The following is an 11,602-nucleotide window of genomic DNA, read 5'->3' as shown; positions in this document are numbered from 1 at the left end:
AGTAAATGATTAATTCGTTGTATGTAGGTACTCTTCACTGTAACGACAACATATACAAAGCTCCCTGTCACAGTCAAAACATCTACAGGCAAGTGGAAGAGATACTTGGGACATTGCCTGTGAAGTTACAACGTTCAGTTCCCTTCATCCGCGTGTCTTTCAGATAACTTAAAACAACACTATTGGCATTGGCTTTTGGTCACTGTGTAAGATTTGTGTTCTGGGTCTCAATCTTGGCACAGTCACAGCACCATTGACTGTGGATTTCCAAGTAGTAGAGGTGCAAGTCGCAGCAACGCACGAACTGGCATTTTCAGCTGCCTGAATTTCAAAAGCAGTTCCGAAAAGCTCGTGCTCCCTAGTGAGACAAAAGCAGGAGAATGATTCTGTATCTGAAGAACGCTTGCATTCGGAAACAGGTACCAGTGTTGGAAGTATAATATCACGGCTGCTCAGTGCAGTAGGGATGCGTGTCTTTGGTGGTGTAGCCGTCTACTCAATGTCCAAACACACACCCCCAAAATGGATAGTCTACGAACAGTAAACTGGCGATTTTTAGTTTAAGTTTGCAGTAACAATCAGGAAAGGAATCCGTGTATGTGTTGGTGAAGGAGACTTAAGACTCCACCAGCAACACAGAAATCAGACAGAAAACTGGGTATCCAATCGCCTATGGAGGGAAACAGCCAAACTGATGACACACAAAGGAAATGAACTAAAACATCCTACTCAGCTGTAGGTACAAAATTCAGGGGGATGTGGGAATGGGATTTTTCTTCCAATTGATGGTGTCCCCACCCAAATGCTCCTTTAGGCCTGACCTTGCACATCAAGCTTTGTTACTCTCTCACTCTCCTGTCTCTGTATTCTTTTGAGTGTCTTTTAAAAAAACAACAAAATAACAACTCTCTCTCCAGCTTTTCCAAATGCCCTCCCACACTGAAAGTGTTGGCTGATCCTTATTTGTACCGCGCCGCCCACCCAACAGCCCAGCTACCTCCCCCAGTGGAGGGGTTGGGGTTTTATTTTCTATTTTGCCATCACCGTTGGAGTAAGGAACACAAGCTTGGTAACTCCTGACAGCCTAGCAATTCTGTATGCTTCTCACAATGTTTGTATTCAAACGCCAGGCCTGACCTGGCAACTCTGTATGTGGAGAAAGAAGAAATGAAGTGATATGTATGTGCAAAGTAGCCTGAATGATGTTCACTGAACAAGCCAATTATAAAAGCCTCTCCTAGAAAAGTGAGCCGAGGGTGGCAACCCCCAAGAGTGTGAGCAACAACTCTGAAGAAAAAACAAAACAAAAAACAGAACGCCCCAAGGGAGAATAGGAAGGCTAGAAGGGCACCCTGCAAACACCTACAGATTTCCAGCTCTTCTGAGACTCTCTTTCCTGGTAAGTGGTGTTTTTCTTACAGTCCCAGCTCCCCAAATGCTGTTGTTACAGGCAGGGCTGGTGCAACCCATTAGGCGACCTAAGCGGTCGCCTAGGGCGCTAACATTTGGGGGGCGGCGACCGGATCTTCGGCCGCCCCGGTCGTCGTCGGTATTTCGGGGGTGGGACCTTCCGCCGCCTCTGTCAGGGGCGGCATTTCGGGGGCGGGACCTTCCACCGCCTAGGGCGGCAAAAAAGCTGGCGGCGCTCCTGGTTACAGGGGAGTCTCGGCTTTCCTTTAAAAGTAGTCAGGTTCTGGACCCTGTGGTTGGGGAGAAAAGCTGAAAAACGTGACCCGAGAGGCTCAAATCCCAGAAAGCAGAAGAGCCAACACTGGTTGTTTTTTAAAATCTCACGAGGTGGAGGGGAGGGCCTGATTTCTGAGCAGCTGGGTTTAGAACAGAGCATCTAGGAAAGCAGATGTGGAAAAGCGAAGTCAGGAAGTGACATGGGACGTCAGACTATCAGGAGAATGGATTAGTGCTAAGCAGACGGCCCTCTCTCAGGTCCCCTCCATCTGTCAGGACACTGGGAGCTCCCAATGCACGGACCTACCCCAGACAGGGAGGACACAGAGAAAGGTGATGTCTCCAGAGGCCTGCCCATGTGACCTGTGAGGGTAAGAAGGGTCTGAAGGGCTGCCCAGGCACCTACCCTGAAAATGTACAAGGGAGAGGCACTTTCCCCTCTTAGAATCATAGAATATCAGGGTTGGAAGGGACCTCAGGAGGTCATCTAGTCCAACCCCCTGCTCAAAGCAGGACCAATTCCCAACTAAATCTTGTGTCCATGGTGCAGTCTGCTCTGGTGGAATGGCCAGGCCTTCGGGAAGAGGAGCCATGCCTTTAGCTAATAAGCTTTCAGCAATAAATTCCCTTACTCCTCTGCCAACAGAGGTGGTCACATCCTTCTTGGGTCCCTAAAGCGCCACGGAGCTCTCCTCCCATCAAAGTGTGGAGGCCTTCCCAGAATTGGGTCAGCAGGAAGCAACACCTAGATCAGGCTCGTGCGGACGGGACTGCTCTCAGCATCAGCCTGTCATGGTGGGGTATTCAATAGAGGCCACGGAATTAAATTTCCCTACCTGCCTGACCAAACAGGTTGCCACTAGGAAAACAGGCATGAGAGCAGGTCCTCTCTCCAGAACCATCTAGGTGCTCAAAGGAAAGTTGAACAACGATGTTCAGGACAAAGCTAGAGTAACAAAGGGGAGCAGAGGACTGCAGTCTGTCTGATCTTGTCCACTGCCTTTGGAAACGTCAATACCTCCAGGTGCAAGGTACCATGAATCCTGCTGCCCTTTGGTGCACTGAAGGTCCCTGGTTGAGTGCTAAGGGAACAAGGCCTCATATCCTTATCCAAATCAACCTGGAGAAAAGCCAGGATGTCTACTGAAGAGCAGTGGCTAAGGCTGATCTCTTTAATCCCCCATCATGTCCCTACAGCTAAGGGTCCTGCTCACCACATAAGAAAAGTCACAAGAAAAGAAAATACTTGCACAGCTGTAAAAAAAATTATCTACATTATAGCAACAACTTAACACATGAGGTAAACATGAAGGGTCATCCAACTTATAGTAATAGTACGCCCAATCCAACCCAGCACAGATATAACCTTACCTTCTAAGCCGCCTGCTGACAGCTGCCCTGGGGTTGGGACTGAGTGGTAAACGAGGAAGCAGGCCAGCATACTTAACTGAGATTCTTCAGTAGGCTGCCCACTTAGGTAGGAGTGCAGAGAGACGTCCCCTCCGGCTGTAACATACAAGGGTGCCTGATGAGATTCAGGGACCGTTTTCTCATTTGTTGAGAGAACAGAACACAGAGGGGCATTGGAGTGGGACATTGCTCCCTGCCACATGGGTTTGTTGGAGGGATTCCCCCCCCCCCCCCAGCACTGACTACCAAGGCCAGGGCTTTAGCTTGTGGCAGCTCTTCATTCAAGGACTACCACCATGCCATTCTTCAAACCTAACCCTCGCTTCGCTTCTGCTGGGCTCACAGGACATCTCTGCCCCTCGGAAAACTAGGGAAGTCTGAGTCATCTCCTGCGTTAACTCAAACTTTCCAAACAAGGAAGCAGTCAAACTGAGCCCCAAGGTATCATACAAATGCTACGTTAAAGCGTTCCAGTTGGAACGCAATGCTCTCAGAAGGTGCAAACTTGGACACCAGGTAATTACACAAAATGAAACACACAGAGAGAGAGAGAAGTGCAGACACATATTGCTGTTCTACACACTACACGGGGCCTCCCATGACACAGGTAACCAGATTTTGGAGACTATTTTAAAATCCCAGTGGTGGCGGCAGTTCAGAGCACCAGCTCAGCTTTTAAGACTACCTGGATTTGTGCAAATATTTAAGATTAAAAAAAATCAGAAATCAGCTATAATTCCTTCTCTTGATTACCTGAAGGAGGCAGCATTCACACGTACAAACTGGCCAATCAGGAGATAATCAGGATTCAAACATCAGAAATCTGTTCTTTATTTCCCCTCCCCCACCTCCACTAATGAAGTTAAAAAACCAGCTGATGGGCAAGATACAAAGAAGTCTGATACCCTGCTGTACAGCTTCTGGGTGTCAGATCTCTCCCAGTGCAGGGTCACAGACTCACAACCAAAAAGTGGCACTATACTCATGCTGCTCTCTTTACCTTGTAGCCACTGGTCCAAAGTATTATCAATCGTGCACTTCATCACAGGCAGAAATTCAGAGTTCATGAAGAGCCCTCTGTTTGGATTTCTCCTCACCCTCTCCTGGTGGCTTCTGGAGCTGAAAAATTCTAATACCAGCTTTATCTGCCATAGTTCAAAGGTCTCAGACATTTCTTTTCTCTCTAATATCCTCACGGCCTAACAGGAGAGAAAAACACAAAGATATACTGTGAACTCGATCTGTACTAGAAAAGAAACGTTCCCCTCATAACTGCAAAATAACTGAACTTCCCTCCCTCAGTGCGTCAATCGAAAAAAACTAGATTACTCTCTCCTGATCTTTATCACCTCATTAGGTTATTTTTCAATTGTTATCTTGAAATCTTTGCTCTGTCACCACAGGTTTACTGACAGATTTCTATTTTCCATTTCTGGTATCCATGAAACGTATGAAAGGAGTAAGACTGACATGATACCCTTCTGCAGAGTTAGTGCTATTAAGGATAAAAAAAAATAAACACTGTTCACTCTACCTGATCTATTGCTATGTATGCAGGCAGCATCTCCGGATTCTCTCGAGTAACACACTCATAAAGAATAGATGAGAAGAGATCCAATATTTCCTGTTTCTGATAAAAGACATGCCTTTCACAAAGTGCACACTGTACATATAATTTATTACAAGTTCTCTTACATTGCTCATGTTGGCTTCTGTTATGGTTAATCCCCCACATTATCCGCGGTAATTCATTTATGTAAAGATTTGTGTCCCTGTGTATTTATTCATTAAAAGAACGCAAAATGCAGTTACATTTTTCTCCCTCCCTTAGTATTTTTGAAGGTTAGCCTCAGATTTCATTCTGCACAAAGAGAAGACAGTCTTCATTCACAAGACAACTTTAGTGGCTGCCCTAAATAATAGCAGTAACCTGCTTTATCTCAGTATTCATTAGCTATACCTTGTACAAACCAGAGGGAATTCAGGGCGTATAATTGTGAGGTTAACTAGTGGCAGAAGGTTATACTGAAAAGCTTTTTAAGTGCAGGTTCCATAGTTCTATTTTCTGTTTCTACTTTTGTGCATTCTTTTTTATGTAATGCCATTTTGTTCCATACAGCAAATACCTCTCCAAGGAACAAGGCTTTTCAGAACATTTTTTCTTGCATTACTGAATTAGCTCTGCTGTCTGCAACTTAACATTCATTTTCTGCATTTTATTTATGAAAACAAGAAAAGAAACCATTCTTCTGAGCAATATCCCACATAGAGGCAATGTGTACCTGACCCATGTTCACAGCTGGTTTGCAGAAATAGTCAGCAAATGAAAGTAGTGCCGGATCAGAAGTGAAAGCAGAAATAGTTTCTGGCTAAAAAGAGGTAAAAATGCACACTTTAGATTAGGAATCTTTTGCTTTCATTGCATAGATCAAACAATTTATACCCTCCCCTCCTTCCCTACTGTGATTCTCCAGAGCTCAGGGCAGGTCATTGTAATCTACATGATTGATTTAATGGGCAAAATCAAAGTCTCATAACCTTTTCATCTGACCACTGCAAAAAGTGATTCCATGTATTGATTTGGAAAGTAAAGAGGCAGGGCTGGTGGAGTGGGTGCTCAGCCTGGCCCAGTGCTCTGTGGCAGCTGCTGGGCTAATTTTCCTACAGCCACAAATTAATGCCATTTGTCAGAGCGATTTCAGCACTCCTGGAAAGTACTAGACTGGCAGCACTGTGCCACTTGAAATTCTGAGGGAGAGCGGCACAGGCAGTGGCTGTACACATTTCTCAGCTGCATCTCAACGTGGCTCCTCCATCCCTGCTCTGTAAAGGCCACGTCTAGAGGTGGAATTCCCCACTGACCTGCCAATTCACGCTCTGGGCTCTGACGATGGCAGTTCTGTGATGGGCTCCTGGCCAGAGGGAATTGGACTGAACCCACTAATTCATTTCCCACAGGCCAAGTAGCTGTCAGATAGCGACAGCTTTTCATCACTACCCTCCTAGCCCATATTTGAACCCAGGAAGGCGGCAGGCTCAATAGCTCAACCACTCACTGCCCTACTACCGTTCTCTCAAAGCTCCAGCACCGTTCAGGTGAGAACTTTGCGTGCAGAGCTGCCGGTAACCATAGCGGTCACCTTACTGCTTTGTGCTCGCTAGCAGAACAGTTAGATGACGCTACCTTGAATGTCCGAGTTTCAGAGTTCCTGTGAGTGACCGCCTGTGCTAACAAACTGCGCCAGCCCATTGGGTCCTCTTTGTACGAGAGCTGCCCAGCTCTCAGTTTTACATACAGGATGCCATCCTTCGAAAGGATCGACCTGAAACAACAACAACATTTACAGTTCTGAACTTATTTAAATCTCTTTCCATCCAGCTGTGGTACTGACTCATGACATGGCAAACAGATGTAGAAATAACTAGCAACCTAGTCACTTGTATGGGCCAATGTCCCCATCCAGGGATTTGCTTCCTCGTTATTTAGGTACTGTATATTCACATGCATGGGGAGATCTCAATTTCTCTGACATCCAACCACAGGAAGGCAATCTGGCGGGGGGAGGGGAGCAGTAGTGGGAGAGCAAAGAGGAGTGAGGTTTTCCAGCATTACTGATCTATACCATATTATGAATTCCCTCTGAAGAAGTCAATACAGCCATCTCTACCCTTAATGGGTGGTTCAGCCCCCAAGCATCACCCCCTAAAAATAGCACCAGAGGGGTCCATTCACACTGCGCCTCACTCGACAAAGAGTAGTGCCATGTGTCTGTGCTTTGCCCCATTTTCCCTAGAGAACGGGCTCTTTCCTCTTACAGCAAGAGATGGCAACGCCAACAACCTGCTGTTCAGGAGCAACCCTACAAGTTAGGGTGAGCCCCACATACGTGAAAACAGATCAGAGCTTCGCTACTCAAAGCAATTGAGTTTGTTCAGAAAAGTCATTTACCTTATTTAGATTTATATAAAAGGGCACCTTATCCATATGCTCTGGGAACCTTTACCCAGAACTGTAAAATACCCTATCAAAAACAGCACATCAACACCATCATGCTGCAGTAACCCATAACCAGGGAGCCAGGCAAATAAAGCTAAAACCACTGTCCCCTGCAGCGCCACCAAGTCACCAGCCTCACAATCCTCCCCCATTTTAAAATAGCTAGGATGCGGAGGAGGGCCGCTCTGCAGCATGCCCTGAATGCCATCAGCTTCGGGCCATTGTGGATCACTAATTCCAAAGCTGGGGGCCCCCAGAGAGCATGTCCCGTTGGCAGCCCCCATGTTACCTGTGGCATTATGGCATGGGAAAGAGGGACTCTCAGGTAGACCGCTCCAAAGCCACTAGGGGAGTTACAGGTCAAAACCATCACCTTCACCCCCACCCCAAAACCCGAAAGGCAGCCAGTGTAGATTACACAGCACAGGCTGAATATGCTAACGGTGAGAATCCCCCTTTTTACAAATGGGCCATCACATTCTACTCCAATCTGTGGGTGGTTTTAGGGTGTAGCTCCACACAGGGTGTGTTGCTGTATCCAACCTAATCTTGATTGTGTCATTTACATTAAATGAAATAGCAAAATTACTAGTGAAACATTCAAGTGGCTCTTTTCACGCCACTCTAGCTTGCATATGTCATTTACAGACTTTACAATTCCAGGCTGCTATCTATAATGCTAGGAATAATTTTACCTGTGAATCCTATATTCAGATACAACAAGGAGTCCAGTGGCACTTTAAAGACTAACAGATTCATTTGGGCATAAGCTTTCGCAGGTAAAAAACCTACTTCTTCAGCTGCATGGAGTGAAAATTACAGATGCAGGCATAAATATACTGACACATGAAGAGAAGGGAGTTAACACTGGTTCTACACTTGTAAGGTAACAAGGCCAATTCAGTCAGGGTGGAAGTGGTCCACTCCCAATAATCGATGAGGAGGTGTCAATACCAAGAGAGAGAAATTGCTTTTGTAATGAGCCAGCCACTCCCAGTCCCTAGTCAAGCCCAAATTAATGGTGTTAAATTAGCAAATGAATTGTAGCTCTGCAGTTTCTCTTTGAAGTCTGTTTTTGAAGTTTTTTTGTTGCAGGATGGCTACTTTTAAATCTGTTACTGAATGACCAGGGAGATTGAAGTGTTCTCCTACTGGCTTTTGTATGTTACCATTCCTGATGTCTGATTTGTGTCCATTTATTCTTTTATGTAGAGGCTGTCCGGTTTGGTCAATGTACATGGCAGAGGGGCATTGCTGGACATGATGGCATATATCACATTGGTAGTTGTGCAGGTGAATGAGCCCCTGATGGTGTGGCTGGTGTGGTTGGGTGCTCTGATGGTGTCGCTAGAGTAGATATGGGGACAGAGTTGGCAACGGGGTTTGTTACAGGGATTGGTTCCTGAGTTAGTGTTTCTGTGGTGTGGTGTGTAGTTGCTGGTGAGTATTTACTTCAGGTTGGGGGGCTGTCTGTAAGCGAGGACTGGCCTGCCTCTGTGAGAGTGAGGGATAGGTTGTAGGATAGGTTGATGATGTGGGATCATTTTCGAGGATAGGTTGTAGGATAGGTGGATGATGAGGGATCATTTTCCTGGGACTGGCCTGCTTCCCAAGGTCTGTGAGAGTGAGGGATCATTTTCCAGGATAGGCGGCTGATGTACTGGAGAGGTTTTAGCTGGGGGCTGTACGTGATGGCTAGTGGTGTTCTGCTAATTTAACACCATTAATTTGGGCTTGAATAGGGACTGGGAGTGGCTGGCTCACTACAAAAGCAATTTTCCCCTCTCTTGGTATTGACACCTCCTCATCGATTACTGGGAGTGGACCACATCCACCCTGACTGAATTGGCCTTGTTAACACTGGTTCTCCACTTGTAAGGTAACTCCCTTCTCTTCATGTGTCAGTATATTTATGCCTGCATCTGTAATTTTCACTCCATGCAGCTGAAGAAGTAGGGTTTTTACCCACGAAAGCTTATGCCCAAATAAATTGGTTAGTGTTTAAGGTGCCACCAGACTCCTCGTTGTTTTTGTGGATACAGACTAGCACGACTACCCCTCTCATATTCAGATACGATTACTATCCTTTAACATTTAAATACATCCACTGGACAATTGTAACCTGCACTCATTAGTACTGTGCACACGTCAGAAAATCATCATCTCTGGCACATTAGTAAGAGTTCGCTAGCCACTCTCAGCAGGATGCCGTTTTCAAGGACAGAGGAAATGAGAAATCTCATCAATTGCACCCAAAACCTCCCCATATTAAGAGTAGTTTCTAGCTGAGTGAGGTCCCCGCCCCTTTTCCCTTCTCTTTTTAAAGTAAAATAAAATAAAAACCCACAAAACAAGTAGAAAAATGACTGACTATCCAGAGGAGGAGTGAAACGGACTACACACAAAGGGGCTGTCCAATGCCCAGAAGACGACAAACTGAAACTGAAGAATTTCTTTCCTTTCTTTCCGCTATTGTAAATTTTAGGTGTTACTTCTAACTATGGGAGGTAAAAAATTTCACAAGTTTACTCAAACGTTAAGGGACATTAACAAATGTAGTCAATCTAGGTAAGTAGCATCATGAATACTTACTTCAGCTGGTGTGTCCCCTTGCTTAAATCTATTAGTAGTTCCCAGTACCGTGGGCCTTTCACTCTGATCTGCCAATATAAATGTTTTAATTGACTAGTGAGGAGCATATCACTTATATGGAGGTAACAGGGATTGCAAGACAAAAGAGAGCTATAGAAATCTATTTCAATTTCTACCCCCTTAGAAGGGCAGATTCTCCCTCTCAGCACCATCTGCTGTGTGTCCCTGGAGACTCCAAGAGGACAGAAACTGGCTGTTCCCTGCAGAGGATGCCCCAGTGGCTGTAGAGGTGACAGGGACCAGAGGCAGGATCAGGGGTAGGAAGGGACATGTAGGGGCATAACTAAGTGTGCTGCACTATGGCTATCCCACAGGTAGCAAATGGTCTCTGGGGGCCATTGTCAGCGGACATTGGCTAGACCTAATCCCAGGCTGCTCTAACATGCACTGGAGCCAGGGCAAGGAATCAGAGCAGTAACCAGGTCCCCAGTAGCCACCCTCCTTTCTGCTCTCTGAGTGAATCTTCACTGCATCACAGAATCTGGGCCAAAATGTACATTACTCAACTGGAGCCCTGATTTACCTGCTTAAGTAAGTGAAGCTCCGGGAGGAGGGTTGGTGCCATGAGTTCCTCTGTGGTTTCTTCATACCATTGCGTGCCCTTTAAACACCAACAACATTCCCGCGTTAGTAAAAACAACTTCAGTGCACAGGGACAGAAAGCACGCCAGTCTCTCGGCTACACCTCTGTTCAGCCTGACTGCACTGCAAGCATCTTGTATTTTCTAGATCCGTTTTCCTGGTGAAACGGGTGGCTTAATATTACCATTTATGTCACAAAGTGAGAGAGACAAGGTAGGGGAGGGAACATCTTTTATTGGACCAACTTCTGGTGGTGAAAGACAAGCTTTCAAGCTCCACCGAGAGCTGCTTCAGGTCTGTCACAAAACGTATACGGGAAAACAGAGGACGGCAGCACGGATGAGTCAATATGCATAGCACCGTTGTCATGAGAAGGGGACATTTTTCAACCTAAACACCTACCACACGGCCTGTACGGGCAATCTTCCACAGCAACAACAGGAGGTGCTTTCGCATGTCTGGTCAGATCACTAAGGTCTCTGCCGTTCTCTTCTCCTAAAGGCTGGCAAGGCCTGTCCTTATCCCACAGGCTATTCCATGCCTAGGGCCCTACCAAATTCACCGTCCATTTTGGTCAATTTCGTGGTCAAAGGATTTTAAAAATTGTAAATGTCATGATTTCAGATGTTTAAATCTGAAATTTCACGGTGTTGTCACTGTAGGGTCCTGACCCAAAAGAGGGTTGTGGGGGAGTCGCATGGTTATGGTAGGAGGGTTGCAGTACTGCCACCCTTACTTCTGTGCGGCTGCTGCTGGTGGCGCTGCCTTCAGAGCTGGGCTGCCGGAGAGTGGTGGCTGCTGGCCGAGAGCCCAGCTCTGAAAGCAGTGCTGCTGCCAGCAGTATCACAGAAGTCAGGATGGCCTGGTATGGTTTTTCTGCGCTGCTGCCTGCAGAGCTGGGTGGCCAGAGAGTGGCGGTTGCTGGCCACTCTCCAGCAGCCCAGCTCTGAAGGCAGCACCCCGTCAGCAGCAGCACATAAATAAGGGTGGCACCACTGCAACCCTCCTAACATAACCTTGCGACTCCCCTGTCTCCCCTTTTTGGATCAGGACCCCCTGTTTGGGAAACACTGGTCTCCCCCAGGAAATCTGTACAGTATAGGGTAAAAGCACACAAAAGACCAAATTTCACCGGGAAAGACCAGTTTCACGGTCTGTGACGCGTTTTTCATGGCCGTTAATTTGTTAGGGCCCTAACCATGTCACATCATACATCAGCTGTAGGAAGTTGTTTGATCCTGAATGTATCTTTCGACAACAGTCCATTGTGGAGGA

At 46.4% G+C, this 11,602-nt stretch overlaps 1 protein-coding gene across 1 annotated transcript in view; it reads right to left on the bottom strand.

Moving 5' to 3' along the window:
* Window positions 1-242: 242 nt before the first annotated feature.
* The window catches only part of ANAPC1 (anaphase promoting complex subunit 1), a 72,777-nt gene continuing 61,417 nt past the window's right edge, over window positions 243-11,602 (bottom strand). The window contains exons 41-48 of the mRNA XM_065400993.1: window positions 10,269-10,346; window positions 9,686-9,753; window positions 6,281-6,419; window positions 5,379-5,465; window positions 4,631-4,726; window positions 4,097-4,295; window positions 3,058-3,192; window positions 243-358 (exon numbers count right to left, since the gene is read on the bottom strand). Coding sequence (XP_065257065.1) covers window positions 243-358; window positions 3,058-3,192; window positions 4,097-4,295; window positions 4,631-4,726; window positions 5,379-5,465; window positions 6,281-6,419; window positions 9,686-9,753; window positions 10,269-10,346 — 918 coding nt within the window. The remainder of the gene's footprint in view (window positions 359-3,057; window positions 3,193-4,096; window positions 4,296-4,630; window positions 4,727-5,378; window positions 5,466-6,280; window positions 6,420-9,685; window positions 9,754-10,268; window positions 10,347-11,602) is intronic.

Source organism: Emys orbicularis, chromosome 3, assembly GCF_028017835.1.
Source record: "Emys orbicularis isolate rEmyOrb1 chromosome 3, rEmyOrb1.hap1, whole genome shotgun sequence".
Taxonomy (NCBI): Eukaryota; Metazoa; Chordata; order Testudines; family Emydidae; genus Emys; species Emys orbicularis.
The sequence above is the reverse complement of the archived record's forward strand: the minus strand, read 5'-3'. Positions and strand labels throughout refer to the sequence as shown.